The sequence below is a fragment of the Cetorhinus maximus genome, chromosome 7, assembly GCF_964194155.1.
Source record: "Cetorhinus maximus chromosome 7, sCetMax3.hap1.1, whole genome shotgun sequence".
NCBI classification, from domain to species: domain Eukaryota; kingdom Metazoa; phylum Chordata; class Chondrichthyes; order Lamniformes; family Cetorhinidae; genus Cetorhinus; species Cetorhinus maximus.
Window position 1 is genome coordinate 48,612,695 of NC_135885.1, and position 26,638 is coordinate 48,639,332.

The window sequence follows — 26,638 nt, forward strand, 5'->3', positions numbered from 1 at the left end:
AATAAAGGAAAAGCCAAAGGGTTTTTTAAAAATGTATAAAGAGCAAGAGAATAACTAAGGAAAGATTAGGGTCAATTAGGATCTATAGAGGTAATCTGTGTGTGGACCCGGAAGACAGTCCTCAATGAATACTTGCGTCGGCCTTCACAATGGAAAAGGACAACACAGGAATAGACATCAGGGTGAAGGACTGTGAAATTTTTGAGGAAATTAACATAGAGAGAGAGGAGGTACTAGCGGGTTTAGTGGCCTTAAAAGTGGATAAATCTACAGGCCTGGATGAGACGTATCCCAGGCTGTTGAGGGAGGCAAGGGAAGAGATATCAGGGGCCCTGGCAATAATTTTCAAATCCCCTCTGGCCACAGGTGAGATGCCAGAGTACTGGAGGACTGCTAATGTTGTCCCATTATTAAAAAAGAGAGGAAAGGATAAACCAGGAAATAGAGGCCAGTCAGTCTAACCTCAGTGGTGGGGAAGTTACTAGAAAGAATTCTGGAGGGACAGAATATATCTGCACTTGGAGAGACACGGATTAATCAGGGATAGTCAGCATGGATTTGTTAAGGGAAGGTCATGTTTGACTAATTTGACTGAATTTTTTGAGGAGGTAACCAGGAGTGTTGATGAGGGTAATACATTTGATGTGGTCTGCATGGACTTCAGCAAGGCTTTTGACAAGGTCCTTCATGACAGACTGGTCAACAAAGTAAGATCCCATGGGATCCAAGGCAAAGTGGCACATTGGATCCAAAATTGGCTGAGAGGCAGGAAGCAGAGGGAGATGGTAGAGGGATGTTTCTGTGACTGGAAGTCTGTTTCCAGTGGGGTTCCGCAGGGCTTGGAGCTGGGACCCTTGCTGTTTGTGGTGTACACAAATGACTTGGACTTAAATGTAGGGGGTATGTTCAAGAAGTTCGCGGATGACACGAAAATTGGTAGGGTGGTAAATAGTGAGAAGGATAGCCGCAAACTGCAGGAGGATATCAGTGGACTGATCAGGTGGACAGAGCAGTGGCAAATGGAATTCAACCTGGAAAAGTGTGATGTAATGCACTTGGGGAGGGCTAACAAGGCAAGGAATTACACTATGAACGGTAAGACCCTGGAAAGTATGGAAGATCAGAGGGACCTTGGTGTGCATATCCATAGATCCTAGATGGTAGCAGGACAAGTAGATAAGTTGGTTAAGAAGGCACATGGGATACTTACTTTTATTAGCTGAGGCAGAGAATACAAGAGCAGGGAGGTTATGCTGGAGCTGTATAAAACGCTGGTTAGGTCGCAACTGCGAGGAGTTCTGGTCACCACATTATAGGAAGGATGAGATTGCACTGGAGAGGGTGCAGAGGAGATTTACCAGGATGCTGCTTGGGCTGGAGGGTCAGAGTTATGAGGAAAGATTGGATAGGCTGGGGTTGTTTTCCTTGGAGCAGTGAAGGTTTGAGAGGGGACCTGATAGAGGTGTATAAGATTATGAGGGGCATAGATAGGATGGATAGGAAGGCACTTTTTCAATTAGTAAAGGGGTCAATAACTAGGGGGCATAGATTTAAGGTAAGAGGTAAAAGGCTAAAAGGGGAGTTGAGGAGAATTTCTTTCACCCGGAGTGAGTTTGGAACTCACTGCCTGAAAGGGTGGCTGAATCAGAAACTCTCGTAACATTTAAGAAGGATTTAGATATTCGTTTGCATTGCTATAGCCTCCAGGGCTATGGGCCGATGCGCTGGAAAATGGGATTAGAGTAGTCAGTTCTTTGTTGACTGGCGCGGTCACAATGGGCCAAATGGCCTCCTTCTGTGCTGTAAATGTCTACGAGTCTATGAATCTGACAGCGAAGACAGGCTAGCTAAATAAATGAATTACAGACATGAAATGACATTCTGATTTTTGGAAACAGAACATTGCACAGGCAAACACCTAAGGGGCTGTGAAGGACCAGAAGCTGCAGAGAGAGTACTGTAGAACAGAACGCAGTGGGGTTATTCTGTTAATTTGAAATAAGACAACACACTGAAGTGGAGTCATGTCTCTCATTCATTATTTATACATCATTACATGTTTGTAGTTTTATCAATTCAACTATGCGAATCTGATCATATTTGATACCTTACTGTGGAATAAAGTCACTTAACAATTCACTTTTACTGATACCAACTGTAGTTTTTCAAATTTCTTTTTAAACTGAATTCAAATTCTTAAACTGCTTGTGGTGGGAATTATACTCACATTCTCTCGATTATTAATCCAGGCCATTGGGTTACTAGTCCCCTACCATAACCACAGTGCCACTGTATCCATTTGGATATCTTGAGTGTCTATCAACCTATAAACCCTTTAAAAGTTGTAGTTAAGACACATTTATCAAAAGTTGTAGTTAAGACTCATTTATCAATTCCCACTGGGATATGTAAGTCAATCACATTCTTCTACTACAACTGCAGCTTGAAGGGCCTACATCTCCTATTTCGTAAGTTTAAATGTTTGTATGTTGTTGTTTTGTCAGCAGTACTGATATAGCGGCAACAGTAAATTAATGGATTTACTGCTGATCATCACTTGATAGCGAAAGATAAAATTTTTTTTACATTATATGCAACACAATCCAGAGTGTATAGAAAGCATCTTATCAAATGTATTAACTGGTCCAATCTGCATATTTTTACAGCAGAAGGACTTGTTGAGTTACAATGTGCAGGTCGACTAATTTAGCAATTGATAATGTAATAGATTGGGACTACCTTAAATCGGGGTGTATAAGTTGACCCGGCGTATAAGACAGTCCCACTTTTCAAGCCTTAAAAATCACGTTTTTGCATATACTTGGCATATAAATTGACCCCACTTTTCAGCCACACTATGCTATACTCACATTAGTCATCAGCCTCAATTTCTCACCCCACAATTGCATGTTTAACATACTGATGCCTTTTAATTGGGTGCAAGGGATCAAGCAGGCAATATGGGCTGTGTTGTGAAGATGCACGAGAGTTTAAGACATGCCTACTCTTTGCATCGGATGCTGATGTGTAAGTCAACCCCCTTTTGAAGGGATTTTTCGAGGCTTCAAAGATCGACTTATATACCAACATCTACAGTAATTTAGTTAAAAGCCGTATTACTAATAATTAAGTGCACATTCCCCAATTCTATATTCCATATATCTGCTGTCTACCTAACAAGAATTCAGCACATGCTTATCATTTGTCTATTAACCAACTAGTAACTAGCCTCCTTGAGAAGAATAAGTGATTGGGTCTGAATTGAGATGGGTTGTTTCAGTGATACACATCTGGTAAGATTGGAACAGAATAAGTCTTTTGTGAGATTGGCCATTTAAAAAAAAGTACTTGGAATACTTTTAAAACTGAAAGGGGTGCAGACTTAGTAATCCAAACAGATCTACATACTCCAGGAAACTATTGATGATTGATCGGTTAGTCTGGCTTTAAGCAAGACCTGGAAGGGAAGTTCAGTCATGGACTTTGATGTCTTTCCCACTTGGCTCCAGATAACACTGAAGAGTGGTTAGAATATGAAATTCTTTGCCAAAAACTTGTTGGAACAGAGTCAAAAAATTCTTTTAAAATTGAATATTTTTCCCAAAAACATAATTGGATAGTTGCTGGAAAAAATTGAATCTGAAAAGGTGTGGGGTTGCTGCATGAGGCTGAGATTAGCTGGCTTAAGTGGAGGAAAAGCACTGGCACTGATTTAATAATGTGGTTGACTCTTAAATGCCCTCTGAAATGGCCTAGCAAGCTACTCAGCTGTATCAAAACCACTACAAAGTCTCAAAAAAGGAATGAAACCAGACGGACCACCCAGCATCGACCTAGGCACCAGAAATGACAACGGCAAACTCAGCCCTGTCAACTCTGTAAAGTCAACCTTACTAAAATCTGGGGGCTAGTGCCAAAATTGGGAGAGCTGTCTCACAAACTAGTCAGGCAACAATCTGACATAGTCATACTCATGGAAACATACCTTACAGATAATGACACTGCCATTACCATCCCTGGGTATGTCCTGTCCCACCGACTGGACAGACCCAGCAGAGGTGGCAGCATAGTGGTATACAGTCAGGAGGGAGTTGCGCTGGGAGTCCTCAACATTGACTTTGGACCCCATGAAGTCCCATGGCATCAGGTCAAACATGGGCAAGGAAACCTCCTGCTGATTACCACGTACCGTCCTCCCTCAGCTGATGAATCAGTACTCCTCCATGTCGAACACCACTTAGAGGAAGCACTGAAGGTAGCAAGGGTGCAGAATGTACTCCGGATGGCGGATTTCAATGTCCATCACCAAGAATGGCTTGGTAGCACCATTACTGATTGAGCTGGCCGAGTCATAAAGGACATAGCTACTATACTGGGTCTGCAGCAGGTGGTGAGGGAACCAAAAAGAGGGAAAAACATACTTGACCCCATCCTCACCAACCTGCCTGCTGCAGATGCATCTGACCATGATAGTATCGGTATGAGTAACCATTGCACAGTGTTTGTGGAGACGAAGTCCCGTCTTCACATCAAGGACACCCTCCCATCGTGTTGTGTGGCACTACCACCATGCTAAATGAGATAGATTTCGAACAGATCTAGCAACTCAAGACTGAGCATCCATGAGGCACTGTGGGCCATCAGCAGCAGCTGATCTTTAACCTCATGGCCTAGCATATCCCCATCAAACCAGGGGATCAACCCTGATTCAATGAAGAGTGTAGGAGGGCATGCCGGGAGCAGCACCAGGCATACCTGAAAATGAGGTGTCAACCTGGCGAAGCTATAACACAGGAACTACTTGCGTGCATAAGCAGCAAGTGATAGAGCTAAGCGATACCACAACCAATGGATCAGATCTAAGCTCTGCAGTCCTGCCACATCCAGTCGTGAATGGTGGTGGGCAATTAAACAACTCACTGGAGGAGGAGGCTTCACAAATAGCCCCATCCTCAATGATGGAGGAGCCCAGCACATTAGTGCAAAAGACAAGGCTGAAGCATTTGCTACAATCTTGAGCCAGAAGTGCCGAGTGGATGATCCATCTCAGCCTCCTCCAGAGGTCCCCACATCACAGATGTCAGTCTCCAACCAATTCGATTCAGTCCACATGATAGCAAGAAACGGTTGAAGGCACTGGATAATGCAAAGGCTATGGGCCCTGACAATATTCCAGCAATAGTACTGAAGAATTGTGCTCCAATTAGGCGTCCCTAGCCAAGCTGTTCCAGTACAGCTGCAACACTGGCATCCACCCAGCTATGTGGAAAATTGCCCAGGTATGTCCTATACACAAAAAGCAGGACAAATCCAACCCGGCCAATTACTGCCCCATCAGTCTACTCACAATCATCAGTAAAGTGATGAAAGGGGTCATCAACACTGATATCAGGTGACACTTGCTTAGCAATAACCTGCTCACTGACGCCCAGTTAGGGTTCCGCCAGGACCACTCAGTTCCTGACCTCATTACAACCTTGGTTCAAACATGGACAAAGAGCTGAACTTCCGAGGTGAAGTGAGAGTGACTGCCCTTGACATCAAGGCCGCATTTGACTGCGTGTGTCATCGAGGAGCCCTAGCAAAACTGGAGTCAATGGGAATCGGGGTGGTTGGAGTCATACCTAGCACAAAGTAAGATGGTTGTGGTTGTTGGAGGTCAGTCATCTCAGCTCCAGGACATCACTGCAGGAATTCCTCACTGCCCTAGGCCCAACCATCTTCAGCTGCTTCATCAATAACCTTGAAGCTTGACAACACCATTCAGGATGAAGCAGCCCGCTTGATTGGCACCACATCCACAAGCATTCACTCCCTCCACCACTGACCCACAGTAGCAGCAGTGTGTACCATCTACAAGACACACTGCAGGAATTCACCAAGGGTCCTTAGACAGCATCTTCCAAACCCACAACCAATATCATCTAAAAGGACAGATGGGAATACCACCACCTGGAAATTCCCCTCCAAGTCACTCACCATCCTGACTTGAAATATATCGCTGTCCCTTCACTGTCGCTGGGTCAAAATGCTGGAACTCCCTTCCTAACAACACTGTCGGTGTACCTATACAACATGGACTGCAGCAGTTCAAGAAGGCAGCTCACAACCACTTTCTCAAGGGCAACTAAGGATGGGCAATAAGTGCTGGCCCAGCCAGCAAAGCCCACACCCCCTGAATGCATTAAAAAAAAGCCTATTTCTGTGCTGTATTATACTATCATTCTTAGCTAATGAGAGGATAGAGTCTTTCTAAATGGGCAATTACCAGCCCTTTGTACTGTGTTTTAGCTGCTTATACTGCAGCAGTAGTCATAGAAACAATTGAGGATTTCTAAGTTTTGGCTATTGCCACCTGTGCCCTAATTTTTTTTTCGAATTAACTAAGAGAAGTGTATTCCTTTGGGAAGGTAGTATACACTCCATCATGAGCATCAACCTGTATGGATTTTTCAGTAGATTTTTTTTGGCAACAGTTAAACATGTAGGAGGTTTCCATGCATTTTTTTAAAAATTCATTCTCGTGATATGGACATTGCCAACAAGGCTGACATTTATTGCCACCCCTAGTTTCTCTGAGAAGGTGGTGATGGACCACCTTCTTGAAATGCTTATTCTTTCTTGTGGCTTAATACAGCCAAGTAATTTGCTAGGCCTTTTCAGAGAGTAAGATTCATTGGTAAACCAGTTGGGTTTTTATGACAGTCCAAAACTTTATAGTCACTTTTACTGATACCAGATTCGTATTTCCAGAATTTTTTTCTAAACAATTCAAATTCTCAAACTCCCATGATGGAATTTGAACTCATCTCTGGATTATTAGTCCAGGCCTCCATTTATCATAAATTTTTGCTTCCTATTGCTGAACTGGTTTCAGTTTAGCTAGCTAATTTGTCCCTTAGTTCTATAAACCTTAACTATTTTTTAAGTCTCACAAGCGGAGCATTATCTTAAATGTCAAGAACATTTTACCCACTGGATAACCTTCATGTACTACCTTACTTAACTCTTCAAAGAATTCCATTGGATTGGTGAATCTTGGTTTATTGCCCCTACTCCATACAGATTACTCCTTGTGGTCCCTTATGCTCTTGCAGCGAACATTGAGAGAGCCAATATATAAATTTCTCTGCAGCTTTCTTACATCTACACATTTTAGGCTAAGCAGCCTATAATTTCCAGTTTCATATCTCACACCTGCATTGAATATTGAGCTAATATTACCGCATCAGCTAGTCTTCTGCGTTTCCTGCTGTGTAGAATAGCAGCTTTATATTTAACTCTGCTAATTAAAAAAAAAAACACCCGTAATGGTAAATAGATTTTTCTCTTGAATCAAAAATATGAATATATTTGTCCAGAACAGAAATATGTATCTGGTTATTTATTTCATATGCTGATTCAAAACCTTTTTTGAATGTTCTTAAAAGCATTTACTGTACTAATATTGTTCTGTTTTGTTTTCATAGGTGGTGCCAGCTTTCTTTCAGGTGAGCCTTCTTTGTATATTTAAATGTGCAGATTAATTTGTAAACTACTTGCTGTGCTGATGTGATTCATGGGTGTCATGCTGCTTTTTCAGAATATTGCTAACTTATCATCTCTCATTCTTCATGAAAGATTTATCAGATACAGGGATCCCTATGGCGAATGTGTCTAAGGCATCCATTTTTTTTAAACTTATACTATGTGTGAGAATTGGCATGTCTCTTCAAAACACCAACAGATTTCAAAATGGTCTCCTTTCATTGGACACAAGACTCCTCTTGAAAATGACTGCAGTAGTGCAGCTATGCTGTTCTCAGATCGGTGAGGAGGCGATAGCTCCTCAATAACTTATATTTGGATTTACTTCAATGATTTCCTATCATTTTCATTTGGCTCCCTTTAAAAGGGCATTAAAAGCCTGCTCATATAGCAGACTAAGTGCCCATTAACATTCTATATTTAAACATTGGGTTGTAACTTCCGAGCTCCAGGGCAGTGTATCTGGGTGGTACCCCAAAGATGTGCTGGGGAACTCACCCGGAGGTTCCCAGGTAAAGATTGCACGGCAATTGCCCGGGAATTTAAGCTTCCTTTGGGCAATTGCCCCGCACTGGGAACCATCCGAAAAAGCAATTTAAATCTGAAACTTTGAATGCTTCTGACTGTCATACAGCAATAGGAAAAGTTAGAAGAGTTAACACCACTTCTCGCTTCTGGGTAACCATACCACTGACCTGCCTTGAGCTCCCCACCGACACCCAATGGGACTCTCCCCATCGCCCACCCTTGTTTTCCCCCCAGCCCCCTCCAGCTACCCTACCCCCTCTGCAAGGCCCGGCATGATCCGACCCCACATCCCCCCCACTCCAGGCCAGATCACCCACCCCCCACGCCCCCGCCCCCCAACCCAGGCCTGAACTGACTGCCCCCCCAGGCCTGGTCCGACACCCCATCCCCACCAGACCCACACGACTCTTCCCCACTCACCCTCCTTCCCAGGCCTGACTCGACCTCACCCCACCACCACCCAGGCTCGAGCCAACCCAACCACCATTCCCCCTTAAACCCTACTTCTTTGACCAGGTTTTTGGTTATTAGTCTTAATGTCTCCTTTTCTGGCTTGGCATTAAATCTTGTTTGATAATGCTCCTGTGAAGCGCTTGGGATGTTTTACCACATTAAATGCACCATACAACTAAAAATTGCTGCTGCTGTTTTCATTAAATTGGAAATTGATGAAGATAAATGCTTGGAGCTCATTCTATATTCTGAGAGCGAAGGACAATGCAAAGGAATTACATTACAACAAAAACTTCAAAGTGTCTCTACCAATTCATAAAGAAAAGTAAGTTTAAAAGAAGCAAACAAATGCCATGAAAAGCACCCACAGGTGTACAAGTGTTAGAAAATTAAAAGCGCTGTATTTTTAAACATTCGATGTTATCATGAATACGTTAACACTGGTGGCTTTTTGAATGTCTCAAACCTGGGTAGCAAAAGTTCATAACCATTTGGAAACAGCAAGTTCCTAATATACAAACTTTCAAAATAAATCTAAAGTGTAATCCAAACAAGCAACTTAGAAAGTTTGATTAAAATCTAATTAAGTTTTCAAACTGATCAAATTTAAAGTCGGGTTTAGAGCTTTTAAAGGAGGAAAGAGTGGCAGAAGTGGAAATAGGGAGTGTAAGTGATGGTGCAGAAGTTGTTTTGGGATCAAGTACGATACTGAAGTTATGAACTGACTGGTTTGGCCTCAAACAGTTGCCAGAGAGAAGGATAGAGACCAAAGCATCCAAACTGTAAATAGAAGTATTGAGCAACAGTGAATGACATTATTAAAGTTAATCATAACAAACTTGAGAATTATTATAGCCGATAGAAATTATTCACTTGTGTTTGTGCTTTGCCGTTTTCAAGTATTCTAATGGGGAAAATTAATCTATAAGAATGCAAGGTGATACAGATTATGTCATTGGTTAGCATTTAACAATAATCACAGATTGACTTGAATTATGTTTTCACTAAAGGGGCAAGGTTTTGTTTAATTATTTTTGTAATGGCACTTTTAATGTTGCAGTAAATTTTAAGTGAGTCGTGAGTATTGGTACTTAACTTTGCACTGTGTTCATTCTGAGAAGACTTTCCTTTTGAAAAATCATCTGCGATTTGAGTGTGGGTGTGCAGGTCACCATGCCTTTACCAAGGTGAAGAATGACAGGATTGTAGATGTGGGATTGTAAAGGTACAGGAATTGCCACTGATGTTGCCGAGAACATGACCTAACCTTTCAGATTAAGAATCAAACAATAGTGTGACATCATCTAGAGCATTCGTAGGCATCTTTATTAGTTTATTAATTTAGATTTTGAGGTTTTGGGAAAGTAATGAGAATCGATGCAATTTTCCAGACTCAAAGCAATAGGTTATTAACACAGCATTGTATCTTTGTTAAATCACTGTTACTAAAACATAGATACACAGTAGATTGATCTTAATCTTACTGTAACATTTTTGATAAATCATTCATATGTTGCTTTTTTCTCTGCATATTCACTTCTAAACTTTTGTTCTTTCCTGGTAACAGTAATAATAACTGGCTATTTATCATGAATCATCGCAACAAAATCCTTTACTGTTCTCTTTCACTTTTTAGTAAAGGTCATCGGGAGAATGATTCAGAAAAACCTGGCACACTGAGGTGAACCAGTGGCCTTACTACTATCCTAGAAAATATAAGGAAACACAGCACAGGACCTGGGATATTTTGATTAGTATAGTTCGGTACAGTATTCCATCATGCATTTACCAGCTGAGCCACAGGGACTGTGTTTTCTACAGCCATTTGGGCATTTGTTTCATAATCCAAGAGGTCGAACAATGAAAGAAAAATTTGTATAACTTTATATATATATATATATATATATATATATATATATATATAAAACGTTTTTCTTCTTCTTAGGCAGTCCCTCGGGGTCGAGGATGACTTGCTTCCACACTAAAACTGAGTCCTCAGGTGACTGAAGAGTCCAATGCGTGACCTACAGTCTCTGTCACAGGTGGGGCAGATGGTGGTAGGGGAACAGGTGGGTGGCGTGCCCACGCATTCCTTTCGCTGTTGACGCTTGGCTTCAGCTAGCCCTTGGCAATGAGACTTGAGGTGTTCAGCTCCTTCCCGGATGATTTCCCTGCTGGCCAGGGATTCCCAGATGTCGGTGGAATGTTGCACTTTTTCAAGGAGGCATTGAGAGTGTCCTTGAAGCATTTCCTCTGCCCTCCTGGGGCTCGCTTGCTGTGTCGAAGCTCCAAGTAGAGCGCTTGTTTTGGGAGTGTCGTGTCAAGCATACAGACAATGTGGCCCGTCCAGCGGAGCTGATCGAGTGTGGTCAATGCTTTGATGCTGGGATGTTGGCCTGAGCGGGAACGCTGATGTTGGTGCGCCTATCCTGCCAATGGATTTGCAGGATCTTTCGGAGGCAGCTCTGGTGGTACTTCTCCAGAGTTTTAAGGTGCCTGCTGTACAATGTCCACGTCTCTGAGCCATACAGGAGGGCGGGTATCAGTACTGCTCTGTATACCGTGAGCTTGGTGCCAGGTTTGAGGTTCTGGTCTCCAAACACTCTCTTCCTCAGACAGCTGAAGGCTACACTGGCATACTGAAGGTGGTGCTGAACCTTGCCATCAATGTCTGCCCTTGTTGACAGTAGGCTCCAAAGGTATGGAAAGTAGTCCACATTGTCCAAGGCCTGGTTGTGGATTTTGTGCCGGGGGGCAGTGAGTTGTGGAGGGGGCAGGATGGTATAGCACCTTTGTCTGACAGATGTTTAGTGTAAGGCCCATGCTTTTGTACGCCTCGATGACAGTGTTGACGATGGCTTGGCACTCGACCAGTGTGCGCAGATGCAAGCATCATACTGTAGTGCAATGACAGAGGATGGGATGACCTTGGATCTGGCCTGCAGGCGGCGGAGATTGAACAGGTTCCGGCTTTTCTATAGGTTAGCTCCACTCCAGCGGGGAGCTTGCTGAGGGTGAGATGGAGCATTGCGGCAAGGATGATTGAGAAGAGCGTGGATGCGACGACACAGCCTTGCTTGACCCCAGTCTGAACATGGATTGGGTCTGTGGTGAATCCGTTGGTCAGGATCACGGCTTGCATGTCATCGTGGAGCGGGCAGAGGATGGTGACAAACTTTTGGAGGCAGCTGAATTGGAGGAGGATGCTCCATAATCCTTCGCGGTTGACAGTATCGAAGGCTTTTGTGAGGTCAAAGAAGGCCATGTACAAGGGTTGGTGCTGTTCCCTGCATTTCTCTTGTAGTTGCCAATTCTCCAACAAGTAGATACACAACCATACCTAGGGGTTCATCTTAAAAACAATCTTTAATGGGGTTTCCACATTCAGCAGATTATGTCCAAAGCAAACAGGGTTCTTGGGCAAAACAGAAAATGCTGGAAAAACACTCTCGGTCTAATAGCATCTGTGGAGAGAAAAACAGAGTTAACGTTTCGAGTCCTTATGACTGTTCTTCAGAGGTTCTTGGATTTCTGAGGATAAATCTTTGGTATTGCAACAAAAATACCAGAGTTGCATCTCACCAAACATTTGTTTGTCCAATCCTGGAGTATGCAAGCTGCCTGTGGGATCCTTATATGCGAGAGATATAAATAAGCTTGAAGCAATCCAAAAATTTGTTGCATAATTCTGCACAAATCAGTATGGAAAATATATATTGTCACATCCTTTGGAATAGGAACACTGCAGCAAAGGAGGGAGAAAAGTAGACTGATCATGTTCTATAAAACGTGGAATGGACTGATGGGAATTGACAGAAACAAGTACCTAGCGCTCTTCGGCAATGACAAAACACAACATAGCCATTCACACAAACTGCAAAGACCATTTGCTTCCAAAACAGTGTATCAACAATCTGTTTTCCAAAAACAATTCCACAGTGGAACAAAAATAAAAACAAAAAACTGCGGATGCTGGAAATCCAAAACAGAAACAGAATTACCTGGAAAAACTCAGCAGGTCTGGCAGCATCGGCGGAGAAGAAAAGAGTTGACGTTTCGAGTCCTCATGACCTTTCAACAGATTCCGCCAATGCTGCCAGACCTGCTGAGTTTTTCCAGGTAATTCTGTTTTTGTTCCACAGTGGAACAAGCTGCACAAGGAAATAGTCACAGCCCCATTGTTTGAAATCTTCAACATCTTTAGATCATTTGCATTTATAACTTTTTCATTATCATGACTACCATGTCATCAACTCATGTCTGGTTCAACTGGTGCTAACCATATAAATGTTGGCAGATTACAGATGTTAGTCTGTGATGCCGACACAACCAAAGCAGAAACAGAAGTCCTTCTGTGACTAATCCAGTAATCTGATACCTGAGCCTGTCCTTACTACTCAAAGGTAGCCTGGTTTACGAATAGAATCTGACTTGACAAGCAGCCTAGAACTTGCTAGTAATAAAAACAGTCAAGGCAGCAAAAACTCAGCAGGTTTGGCAGCATTAATGGACAGAGAAACAGAATTAACGATTCAGGTCAGTAACCCTTTGTCAGAACTGGGAGTGCTTAGAGATGTAACAGTTTTTAAACCAACTAGGGAAAGTGGGGAGGAAAGAACTAAAGGAAAGGTCTGTGATAGGGTGGAAGGCCAGAGAGATTACATGACAAAAGGGATGATAGTGCAAGGCAAAAAGAGATAGTAATGGGACAAATAAAGAAACAAAAGTTGTGTCTGCGGAGTGAATGGGAAAGCAGAATTATCACCAATAGCTCCTGTCCAAAAATAATAGAAGGGGGCAGAGATTATGATCTGAAATTGTTGAACTCAATGTTGAATCCAGAAGGCTGTAAAGTGCCTAATCGAAAGACGAGGGGCAGTAACTTCCGACGAGTGTCGGTAAGTGCTGGCCTGCAGGAATGAGAAGAAATAAATACATATTTACCTGGTCTTGAAAATTAGCTGACACTTCTGAATGCCGGAACTTCTTGGGGCCTGCATCGAAAGACTCCTCTCAGGCACCAGCTAAGTGTAGATCCAAGGAGGCCATGCCCCCTTTTGAATGGGACTTGCTGCCGTAAAGCAGGTGAGTTTAAAGGGTCCAGTGAAATTGACAGGCCAGGGAGAAGGTAAGTGGAGAGGGTCAGAGGGCGGGGGAGTGGAAGGGGTCGGAGGGCGGAGGTGGGAGGGTCGGAGGTTGGGAGTGGGGGTGGTGGTGGTCAGAGATCCAGAGGGGTTGGGGGATCAGAGATCAGGGGGTGGGAGGTCAGGGGGGAGTGGGGGGCTGGGGTGGTCGGAGGTCAGAGGGGTGAGGGTGTGTCAGATGTCAGGGGGTTGAGGGGCCAGAGGTCAGAGGGTGGGGTTAGTGGGATCAGGGTGTGGGAGGTTCAGAGGTCGAGGTTTGGGGTCGGATGTCGGATTGGAGGTCGCAGGGATTAGAGGATTCGGGGATGGGGTGATCAGAGGTCGGGTGGTCAGGGGTCAGATGGGGGGATTGGGGGGTCGGAGGCCAGGGAGGGTGTGACCGGAGATCGGGGGGTTGTCGGAGGTTGACAGTGATTAGGTCGGGCCTGCAGGGGCGATCGGAAGATGGGGTTGTGCAGGCCCGCAACAGGGTGGGAAGAAATCCTTGTGGGGAGTGGCTGGGGTGTTGGGGAGTCCTGTTGGGTGGGGGTCCAGGATATGGGGGGAATCCCATGGGGGTTGGCCTGGGTGTTTACAATAGTTATCCAGAAGTTGGAAGAGGTTTTAATTCTTCTAACTTCTTCTGAGTATGTATTGGTGTAACCTGGAGGAACCATCCAAAGTTTACGATTTAAATTGTATTTTCAGATGGTTCCCAGCACAGGCCAATTGTCCTGAGGAAGTTTGCATTTCTGGGTAATTGCTGTGCAAACCCTTACCTGCAATCTTCCGAGAGGGTTTCCCCAGCGCATCTTTGGGGTACCCCCCTAATCCGATGCTGGGGAGCTCAGAAGTTAGGGCCCCCGAGGTGCTGTTCCTCGAGCTTACACTGAGCTTTATTGGAACACTGTAGGCTGAGGACAGAAAGTTCATCTTGAGTACAACTGTGTGGCTCTATTAGAGGGCATTTAAATGTTCTCCATTTCAGAGGGAATTTAAGAGTCAGCCATATTTCTGTGGGTCTGGAGTCACATATAGGCCAGAGTGGGTAAGGATGGCAGATTTCTTTCCCGAAAGGGCATTAGTGAACCAGCGGAGTTTTTTGTTCGCAATAATCCAGTAGTTTCATGGTTACCATTACTGAGATCAGCTTTTTATTCCAGATTTATTAATTAATTGAATTTTAATTCCCCAGGTGCTGTGTGGGGATTACAGTATACTAAATTGAATGAAGTACAAATAAGTCACTGTTTCAGCAAGCCAGAGTGTTTGGGGCATTGGACAAGTGAGAAGTTAAAAGGGTAGGTGTTGCATCTCCTGTGCTTGCATAGAAAGGCGCTGTGAGAAGAGCAAGATATGTTGGGGGTGATTAAGAAGAAGGCTGAAAGGGGAGGGGAGGATGTGTTTGGTGGTGGCATCATGATGGAGGGAGCGGTCACGGTGGAGGATGATCCATTGAATGCGGAGCTTTGGCGGGGTGGAAAATGAGGGCATGAGGAATACTGTTGTGGTTCTTGGAGGGGACGAAGGGTTGAAAACAGAAATGTAGGAAATAGAACAGACTTTGAGGCCGCATCAACTGTGGTGTGGGGAAAATCCCTGGTTGAGGGAAAAGGACAACATATTGGACCACTGATATGGATCGGGCTGTAATGCACAAATTGGGAATACTCGATGCCAGAAGTAGGTGAGCACAGATATCTTGGAGGGTTGTAGGGTTGAAGGAGATTATAGAGATATGGAGGGGCCAGGCTATGGAAGGACTTGAAAACAAGGATGAGAATTATAAAATCAAGGCCTTGTTTAACAAAGAAACAATGTAGGTCAGCAAGCACAGGGGTGCTGGGTGAACAGCATTTGGTTTGTGTTAGGACACAGGCAGCAGAGGTTTGGATAACCTCAAGTTTTTGGAGGGTAGAATTTGGGATACTGGCCAGGAACAAATTAGAATACTCATGTCTGGAGGTAATAAAGTTATCAATAAGAGTTTCAGTAGCAGAAGAGCTGAAGGAGCATGAGTTGTGCAATGTCACAGAGATGGAAATAGGCAATCTTAGTCATAGTGCAGATATGTGGTTGAAAAGTTATCTCAGGGTCAAATAGGACACCGAGATTGTGAACATTCTGATTCAACGTCAGACAGTTGCCAGGGAGAGGGATGGAATCAGTGGGGTTGGGTGAGGTAGTGATGAAGTAGATCTGGGTGGTGTTAGCGTACATGTGGAAACTGCCTTTGCAGATGATATTGCTGAAGGGCTGTATGTAGATGAGATGCATAGGAAGGGACCAAGGACAGATCCTTGGGGGATACCAGAAGTAATGGGAATGTGTGGGAATGAAGCTATTAACAGTGAATCCCTGTTTACGATTATATAGACAAGAATGGAACCAAGTAAGTGCAGTCCCACCCAGCTGGATAACAGTGGAGAGGCGTTGTAGTAGGATGGTGTAATCAACGGTGTTAAAGGCTTCAGACATGTTGAGGAGGACAAGGAGGGATTGTTTGTCTTCGCCACAGTCACATAGGATGTCATTTGTGACTTTGATAAGATTAATTTTGATACCGTGGCAGAGGCGGAAGCCTGGTTGAAGGGATTCAAACATGGAGTTCTGGAGTTGGGGTGGTAGTTTGCAAGGACTGAGGAGGTCAAGGTTTTTTTTCTGAAGAGAGGGGATAGATTTGAAGGAGAGAGGGACAGAATCTGAGGACCGAGAACTGTTAACAATGTCAGCTAACATGGGAACCAGGAAGGGAAGTTGGGAAGTCAGTAGTTTAGTGGGTAAAGGGCCGAGAGAGCAGGAGGTGAGTCTCATGGACAAGATGAGCTCTAAGTGGCATGAGGGAAGAAGAGAGAGAAATCACAGAAGAAAACAAGTTCAGGGAAAGGGTCGGGGGAGCCTTGAGAAAGTGTGACCAAATGGGCTAGGGGAAGGGAGGGAAGTAGCAAAGACAGCTGATTGGATGGTCTCAATCTTGATAATGAAGAAACTTATGAGCTCCTTGCACTTGTCATTGGAGGTGAGGGTGGAGAAGACAGAGGAAAGGGGTTGAAGAAAATGGTTTGCTGTTGAAAAACGAACCAGAACAACATTCGTAAGTGACAACATTCATCACAAAATAGATTGCTTGATCTGCATCTTGCCACTGGACTCAACAACCCACCCTTTCTACTACAGCACACTGTGACTGTATGTGCAATTTACAGGATGCCCTGCAACAACTCCCCAACCATACTTCAATACCACCTCCCAGTTCTGCAACCTCTAACACTTCGAAAGAGAAAAACAGCAACTTAATTGGAAAACCATCACCTGAATTTCCCCTCCAAGTCATGCACCATCCTGACTTGAACATGTACTGTTGTTCCTTCACCATTGTTCAGTCAAAATCCTGGAATTCCTTACCCAATGTCATTCTAAATACACCATAATCATAAAGACTGCAACTATCAAAGGAAAAGATCTATCACTACCACCTCTTCACGAGGCAACAAGGAATAGACAATAAATGTAACATTGCCCATGTTGCCCACATTCCGAGAACATTTTTTTAAAAACCTGCTAGCATTATAGAAAGGGCAATTTTATTGGAATATTAGTATGAGTCCTAAAATTTGATTTTCTTTCCTTTGCTCCCTCCCTTCATAATGTGGAAAATAAAACCAAGGGATATTGGTTTAATGATTAAAATTCTTCATTTTGTATCCTAATATAGTAATTAGACAACAGAATCCTGGCAGATTTCACTGTCTCTATTCTAATTAGTTCTCAACCATGTAATACAGTTCAGTCTCATTAAAACTGCGCTTAGAACCTCTGTTTGAAGCTGTCTTTAGTAGACACCCAGCAAGTTATAATGAAAGGTGTGTTGTATGCAGACTGTCTGTTTGAAAGGAAGCCAAAATACATGCATCAAAGTACATAGTTTATAATAAAATCCTCACTTATCAAATGTGTTCCATACATTTTATTTCTAGCCCAATTCAGAGGACCAGACAGCACACCTTAACACTGCCCACAATAATATTTACCAGGTAGAATGCTGAAGTATGCTTCAGCAATATATTGTCTATTTGTTGCTGGCTCATTTTAAGCCTTTTACATAACATGAGAACATAGGAAATAGGAGCAGGAGTAGACCATTTGACCCTTCGAGCCTGCTGATCTTTTCCCCAACTCTAACTTCCTGTACTATCCCCATATCCCTTAATTCTCTCAGTATCTAAAAATCCATCATTCTATGCCGTGAATATATTTAGTGACTGAGTATCCACAGTCAAAAAAGTAAATAATTCCAAATGTACAGCTCTTTTTATTACTTACTACAATCCAGAGGAAGAATAATTAATTGGAGGAGGGTCAACACCAATGGCTTGAGAACAAATTGTCCAGAAAATTGGAATCAAAGATTGGCAGAAAAAATTGTAACTGAACAATTGGCTGTCTTTAGAGAAGAGATAGTTCGGGTACAGTCAGGATACATTACCTCAAGGGGGGCAAGGTCAGACAAACAAATGACGAAAGAGATAGGGAGTACGATCAAGCATAGAGAGGGTGCATCTGACAGATATCAAGTGGATAATACAATTGAAAATCAGGCTCAATATAGAAGGTTTGAAGGAGAATTGAAGAAAGCAAATCAAAGAAGCAAAGAGAGTATGAGAAGAGACTGGCAGCGGACATATTAGGGGATCCAAAGGTCTTTTGTAGACATATAAATAGTAAAAAGGTGATAAAAGAGTGAGCGAGGCTGATTATGGATCCAAAAGGGGAGGCAGGGTCATGCTGAGGCACTAAATGAGTATTTTGCATCTGTCTTTACCAAGGAAGAAGATGCTGCCCAGGCTATGGTGAAAGAGGAGGTATTTAAGAGACTTGATGGGTTTAAAATTGATAAGCAGGAGGTATTGGATGGGCTGACAGTATTTAAATTTGATAAGGCACCAGGACTGAATGAGATTCACCTAAGAATACTGAGGGAAGTGAGAGTGGAAATTGCAGAAGCACTGGCCATAATTTTCTAGTCTACGTTAGGCTCGGGAGTGGTTCCAGATGACTGGAGAATTGCAAATATTATACCCAATTCAAAAAGGGCGTAAAGATAAGCCCAACAGCTACAGGCTAATCACTTTAACCTTGGTGGTGTAGACGCTTTTAGAAATGATGACTTAGGACAAAAATTAATAGACTTATGGGAAAATGTGAATTAATTAAAGAACGTGAGCATGATTTGTTAATGGAAAATTGTGTTTAACTAACTTGCTTGAAGTTTTTGATGAGCTAACAAAGGATCATGCTGTTGATGTGGTGTATGTAGACTTCCAAAAGTCATTTGATAAAGTGCAGCACAACAAACTTATGAGCAAAGTTAGAGCTCATGGATTAAACAGGACAGTAGCAACATGGATACGAAATTGGCTGAGTGAGTGAAAGCAGGGAGTAGAGGTGAGTGGTTGTTTCTCAGACTAGAAGAAGGTTTACAATGGGGTTCCCCAGGGGTCGGTGTTGGCACTCCTGCTCTTCCTGATATATATCAATAACTTAGACTTTTGTGTATGGCGCACAATTTCAAAATTTGAGGATGACTCAAAACTTGGAAATATTGCAAACTCTGAAGAAGATAGTGTTTAACTTCAAGAGGACATAGACAGGTTGGTGGAATGGATAGACAAGTTGCAGTTGAAATTTATGCAGGTAAGTATGAAGTGACTTGTTTTGGTAGGAAGAATGAAAAGAGGCAATATAAAATAAAGGGTACAATTGTAAAGGGGTACAGAAACAAAGGGACTTGGGGCTGTATGTGCACAAATCACTGAAGGTGGCACGGCAGGTTGAGAAAGCAATTAGTAAACCATTTGAGATCATGGGCTTTCTAAATAGGAGCATAGAGTAAAAAAACAAGGAAGTCACCATGAAACTGTGTAAAACACTGGTTTGGCCTCAACTGGAGTATTGCATCCAATTCTGGGAAGCACACTTTAGGAAGGATGCAAAGACATTAGAGAGGGAGCAGAAAAGATTCAAAAGCATTGGTTCAGGGATGAGGATCTTCAGTTAGATAGATAGATTGGAGAAGCAACATTGCTCTCCTTAGAGAATAGAAGGTTGAGAGGAGATTTGATAGGAGTATTCAAAATCATGAGGGTTCTCGACAGAGTAGATGGCTAGAAGCTGTTCCCATTGTTGGAAGGATCGAGAACTAGAGGACTCCGATATAAAGTGACTGGCAAAAGTAATAATGACAACATGAGGAAATGCTTTTTTACGCATCAACTGAGTGGTTGGGATTTGGAATGCACTGCCTGAGAATGTGGTAGAGGCAGGTTCACTTGTGACTTTCAAAAGAGAATTAGATCATTATCTGAAAAGGAAACATTTGCAGGGCTGTGGAGAAAAGGCTGGGGCTAGGTGAATTGCTCTTACAGAGAGCCAGCACTAACATGATGGGCCGAATGGCCTCTTCCTGAGCTGTAACCATTCTATATAATATGATTCTTTATCTGTACTCCGGCAGGGTACATATTCAAGCTGCAACTTACATTTGGCAAACTCACATCTTTAACGGGTTTCACATGTAAAAGCACCACACTGCAACCTAATTCAATGATATATGAGCACTTACTGATGCACATGATGGGCGGCAGGCTGAGCTCATGTTGGTTACTGTGCATGCGCTACATAGCTCATCACTGAATAATACTTGCATTGTTGAACCAGCACATTATATCAAGTTGGTTGGTTGAAGTCTAGTGGTCTTCCTCCTGGGTCGATCTCTGATGATATCTCTCCAGGATCCAAACTCAGCAGTGGAGAGCAGGTATAATGAAGCTGTAGGCACCACTCAAATTGTAATCAAACAGAATGTCAGCATATTAGTCTTCTTTCAATGCCTTGATAAGAATATAAAAACATGAGAAATAAGAGTAGAAGTAGGCCATTCGGCCCCTGCAGCCTGCTCCGTCATTCAGTAAGATCATGGACAATCTGATCATGGCCTGAACTCCACTTTCCTGCCTACCCCCCTATAAGCCTTGGCTCCTTTGCAGATCAAAAATCTGTGTAACTTAGCCTTAAATGTATTCAATGACCCAGGCTCCACTGCTGTCTGGAGTAGAGGGTTCCAGAGTTTAACAACTCTCTGAGAGAAGAAATTGCTTCTCATCTCTGTCTTAAATGGGAGACCCCTTATTCTGAAACTGTATCCCTCTAGTTCTAGATATCCCCCACGAGGCACAACATCCTCTCAGCATCTACCCTGTCACGCCCTCTCAGAATCTTATATGTTTCAATAAGATCACCTCTCATTCGTCTAAACCTCAATGAGTATAGGCCCAAACTACCACAGTGACCGTTCCCAACACTCCCTCCCCACATTCTCATAAATCTCGGAGCTTCAGTCTTTGCTGCAGTCTTTGCCTAACTCCACGTCAAGGGAAAATTAGAATTATGAAAGCAAGTGTAATAATATCCTTCCAAGAAGGCTATAAAGTTATGTAATGGTGTTTACCAACATTTTAGGTTACCTAGCTGATGAAGTATTAATTATCTGGGATGGTTCACGTACTCAGTTATGAGTCTGTGATGCAGAGGTTTCCAATAGTCCATGCTTACAGTGCCACATTGTCCATTTTCGCAATCATTAAAAACCTGTTTGGTCCAGGGTATGGACCATTTTTTTATTAGTCATTAAGATCTGGCACTAAGCATGACTGTTCTTTCAGAGAGCCAGCACAGGCACAATGGACAAAATACTCTCCTCCTGTGCTGCAAGTTTCTTTGTAAGCCATCGGTACATTCCAGTTTGGTTGAAGTTTGGTCGAAGATAGCAGAGACCTTTCACCTCCAACCCCTTAAAAGAAAGTCAATGTGGGTTACATTACTATGGAAAATAGCCCACTCCAAGACCATCATATATACTCCCGCAAAAGAAAATCTTTGAAAGACAGTCCTGTTCTTTGCCAAATACCAACTGTTACAGCTTTTGATGTACATTTGCATAACAGGTATCTGCAACATACTCAATTCACACACAAATAGGGACACCACTAAAGTTGTGGTGACACAACTAAATCCTAGCAGCCACTTACACAGCAGGTAACTATGGCAATGCACATTAACAATACCAGCACTTCTGCAAACAGGCTCCAGTGTCATCTTATAGCCCTTGACACTCGGTAAAGCTTGCCCATGGTGATGTATCATTTATACCGGTATCACTTTGTGCACAGCATGTTAGTGTATTATAACAAAAAACAATTACAGTTTTAAAAATGGAAAGAAATTGGCTTGCATATAGGAAACATAATCCTTCCCTCACATAATAGGTCTACAATTGTTCACCTCCATTCACTAAGAGTTCAGATTTTTAATCATTTTCTTTGAGCCATTGCTGTACTTTTTAACTCTCTTCTAGCATAGTTTTTAAGCAATCCCAAATAAGATGTGCAAAATCCAACAGTTAGCACTATTAGTTATACATTCGATGGTTGAAGGCAGACTCCAGTAAGTATTTTAATTTGAATTGGTTTAAATTCAGAGTGCAGTTAGCCTATCTGATACTCTGTGAGATGAACTTCCGTACAGTGTGACCAATTGCGACAGAATTTATTTTGACGGCATTGATTCATGTTGCATTTGATCTGCATTTGTTTGTCAAATGTTGATCCATGAGAGATTTTTTAAGAGCTTCACAGAAGAATATTAGATATCAGAGGAAGATAGCCTGACGTGCTTATCACCACTTTGACTTAAAGACCCTGATTTTTCTTTTTCCTATCCTCCAGAGTCTTCATTTACACCCCGGCTACTCCTTGTCTGCTGCAGAAACCCTCTCAATGATTTTTCTCTTTGTTGACCTCCACCCTTAACAAATTTCAACAAATCGTTAATTCCACATATAACATTCTCAACACTCCAAATTCCTCACTCACAACTGTGATAATTCCAATGGCTTCCTGTGCCCCAGCAAATCAACTAGAAACTGCATGTCCTAATTTTCAAGCCCCTCCAAGGGCTTTTTTCCCCCTATTTAGGCAGAATTTAATTGTGCCTGTGGGAGCAGGCATGATGGCAGGGGGTGCCAGGAGAATCAGGCTGGAGTGTCCGCATCAGATTCCCGGCATTGCAAAAACTGTTCCCAATTAAATTAGGGGCAGAATTCCGCCTGTTGGCGGCAGGACATCAATTAGGCTCATTAATGAGCCATTTGACACTAATTATTCATGAGCCCACTGGAATTCAGTGGTGGCTCAGGTATTTAATTGGACTCACACAGCTCTCCCATGCATCCCAAAGGCTCCTCATTGGGTTTGCCTATGGTCTCGTAGATGGTGGGGGGTCCCTTGTTGACAGGCACTCAATGCCCAATTGAGGAACCCGGCATTAGGAAGAGTAGACGCTGAAAGCCAACCCCCTGCCCTTGTCTCTGACCTCCTTCCTCCCCCTTCTCCAGTGACACCCCTCCGTGTGGCCCCATCTTGCCCCACACACCTGTGTCCAAGGACCCAGCGGCAATCTTTGGACTGGGCCAGAGAGCATTACCGGCAGTAGCCACTGCTTCCGGTGGCACTGCTGTCAGTGCAGAGCTGCCAGCCTCTGATTGACTGGCAGCTCTCGGGGGTGGGATTTCCATACTATTAGGGGCTTGATTGTGTGGAAGGCCTGACACTGATCAGTTAAGTGCCTGAGGACATTTAAATAGCATTGGGCCTCCACCACGGAAGCAACACAGGGATCACAATGGGCGGGAACCCCTTCTCTAGAACTAAACCCTGACCTTTGAGTGGTCTACTCTCAGTTAAGCATCCATACCTACACCTTCTGCTTCTGTAACTCAGTATTACAGCTCACTCCCTCCATTTTTATACTCTGACATAGATCAAACTTTCAGTACTATGTCCCTTTCCTTAAGCTCTCTTTCAAAACCCTTCTTGCTTTGTTATCTTCCTGCCTTTGGGAAAATTTTTTAAATTCAGCTCTTTGATTCCTCATTCTCCCCTTCACAAATTCTTGCTTTTCCTGCCAACTCTGGTATGAGGCATCATTATTTTTCTTCTCCGTGCCTTTCTTTCTCTTTGAGTGCTTGACTCAGAAATTATGACATGGAAAGAAGCCATTTAGCCCATTGTGAATGTGCATTTCTAGTTATTTATGTAAAATAAACTGATGCAGGATTACATAATTCCTTAGAAATGCTGGTATAGATGCATTCTATCGTGGATTATTCAATCTTTATTTTTCTGTGTACAATATAAAGAGTCATTTTTCTTAGATAAATATGAAAATGTGTTTAGTCTCTTGTAAAATTGTTAGTATTACTACCCTTTTTTGTGCATAGTTGGGCTAATTGACGATTTACTATTGCAAGCATATTATTTGAACAATGATAAAAAGAGACTAAAACTATCCCAGTACCCACTATTTGCACAAGGGGTTCTGCAAAATGGATGGTAAAATAAAGATCGAGTTACACAGTGAAAATCAAACGTTAAAGATGGCTAAAAAAAAAGGAAACGTGTAGGTTAGAAGAGAAAATGGCACCTGGGAGGATAGGGGCAAGCGAGTGGGATGAACAGTTACGTTTTTATTCCAGAAACAAAAGCACTGTTAGAAAGCCCACACAGGTAGTTAAATATTGTTATACATACCAGTTAAACTTCTTTTTAAAGTGCAATATGCCACACCATTTTTTCCAACTTGGAAAATCCACACCCAGAAATACATAGCTAAACTCAAATATTTTGCAAAGTATAATTTTACATTTCTGGAAAACTGCTTGGAATGTAATAATTCCTGAGACTTTGACACTGTAGAAGTAGCACTTAAATTATGACAACCAGTCCTGATATATAATGCAAGGTTTGGTGGGTATTGTGAAGTTTTTATTGATTTATCTTTTGAGGAACAGAGGGAAAGTACAGAACCTTCCCTCGGAATATTATGTCTGTGAAGATTCCTGGCAGAGGAGATTGTGATCTTTTTCTTGTTTTTGCTGTTTTGAAAAGGCATTGAACCTTGTAGATTGCTACACAGGTGAAATTACTTTGGAAAGGTGCAATGCTTGTCCCTCCCTTGATCCACACCACAATGCCTGCAAAAAATAAGCCATTTACAAATAAAAAGCAAAAATCTATAAATGCTGGAACTTTGAAATAAAAACAAAAAATGCTGGAAACTTAAAATAGATCAGTCAGAATCTGCCAAAAGAAAAACAGGTCCACATTTTGAGCTGGATAGGCAAGCATTGTAGTAGGAATGGAAAACTAAAGGGAGAAAAATTTCAAACACAGATTTGGAGTTAATGGGCTGAATTAGCTTCAATCTGCTTAATAAGAAAGAAGGAGATAAAACATCTTCTTGAAGAACCAATAAAATGTGAAAATAGTCAGAGGCCTACTGAAGAACAAAGATGAGAAAATGAAGGAAAAGATTCCGAAAATCTGCATGGGCACCCCTGAATTTAAAGCACAAGATGCTGGCAAAACACAGTGAGTCTGACAATCCTGAAAAGAAAAAGAAGTCAACAACATAATTGTAGACAACAAACAGAGAGAGCAACAACTTGCATTTATAGAGTGACTTTAACATAGTAAAACTTCCCAAGGCACATCATAGGAGCATTGCCAGACAAAATTTGCCACATGAAAAGATATTGGGACAGGTGACCAAAAGCTTGATCAAAGCGGTAGGTTTTAAGGAGCAACTTAAAAGAGGAGAGGTTTAGAGAAGGAATTCCACTGCTTATAGGGACAAAGCAGTTGAAGTTATGGCTGATAGTGGTGGAGCGATTAAGATCAGGGATGCACAAGAGGCAGAGGTGGAGAAGCACAGAGGTCATGGAGGGTTGTAGGGGTGTTACAGAGGTGGGATGGAGCATGGGCATGGGAGGATTTGAACACAAGAATGAGCAATTTAAATTGGAGGCATTGCTGGACTGAGAGCCAGTGTAGCTCAGCAAGCACGGGTGATCAGCGAATGGGACTTGATATGAGTCAGAATATGGCTAACAGAGCTTTGGGTAAGCAGATGTTTCCAGAGCGTGAAAGATAGGAGGCTAACCATTAGAGCAATGGAATAATCGAATCTCCAAACAATATTGTGTTCTAATGAAGGTCTCTACCCAAAGCTGCAACCCACCTGTTTTCACTCCAGCTCCTTTTACCCAACGGGGACACTTAGACCTACATTAGCAGAATCTCCAGCTGTAGAGAAATGAAGTATATACCAAAGGTATGGAGTTCAAAACAGACAGTTACAGAGTTCCCAGGGGTAAAATAACATGTAACGTCATAATTGGCTTAGCAGGCATCTAATGGGTTCTGCCATTTGTCACCCTTGACCTTGCACAATTGTTTTTTAGTTTTAAGCATGACAAGTTGCTGAAAGTGTGAACTAATAATGGCACCGTGAGGGCATCTGGGACCTGAGTGAACAACACGAACATGCATTTATATATTTATACAGTGCATTTAAGTGGTAAAACATCCCAAGGAGGTTAACAAGAGTGATATCAATAAAAATATTTCTTTTGATAGCGAGCCAAATAAAGAGAAATCAGGAAAGATAACCAAAAGCTTTGTCAAAGAAGTGGGTTTTTAGGAGCATCTTAAAAGAGGAGAAGGAGAGATAATAAGGCAGAGAGGGGAATTCCCAAGCCTATGGCCAAGGCAGCTGAAATTACGGCCACTAATGGTGGAGCAATTAAAATCGGATGCGCCAGAGGACAGAATTAGAGGATTACAGAGACCTCAAAGGTTTGTAAGACTGGAGGAGGCTAAACAGATAAGGAGAGACAAGGCCATGGAGGAATTTGAAAATAAAAATTAGACTTTTAAAATTAAGGTATTATGACTCATAGAGCCAGTGAAGGACAGCAAGCACGGGTGTGGGTGAATGAGACTTAGAATGAATTAAAATAATGGCCAGCTGTGTTTTGGATGAACACAAGTTTGTGTAGGGTGGAAGATGGGAGGCCAGCCAGTAGAGCATTTGGAATAGTCAAGCCCAGA

The 26,638-nt window shown here is 42.6% G+C and overlaps 1 protein-coding gene across 2 annotated transcripts in view; it reads left to right on the forward strand.

Moving 5' to 3' along the window:
• micu2 (mitochondrial calcium uptake 2) overlaps positions 1-26,638 on the forward strand; it is a 515,698-nt gene that overhangs the window by 297,937 nt on the left and 191,123 nt on the right. Inside the window, exon 3 of one of the 2 annotated variants that reach the window (XM_078545440.1) lies at positions 7,470-7,490. The exons of the other annotated variant lie outside the window; for it this stretch is intronic. Coding sequence (XP_078401566.1) covers positions 7,470-7,490 — 21 coding nt within the window. The remainder of the gene's footprint in view (positions 1-7,469; positions 7,491-26,638) is intronic. 2 annotated transcript variants of the gene reach the window in all.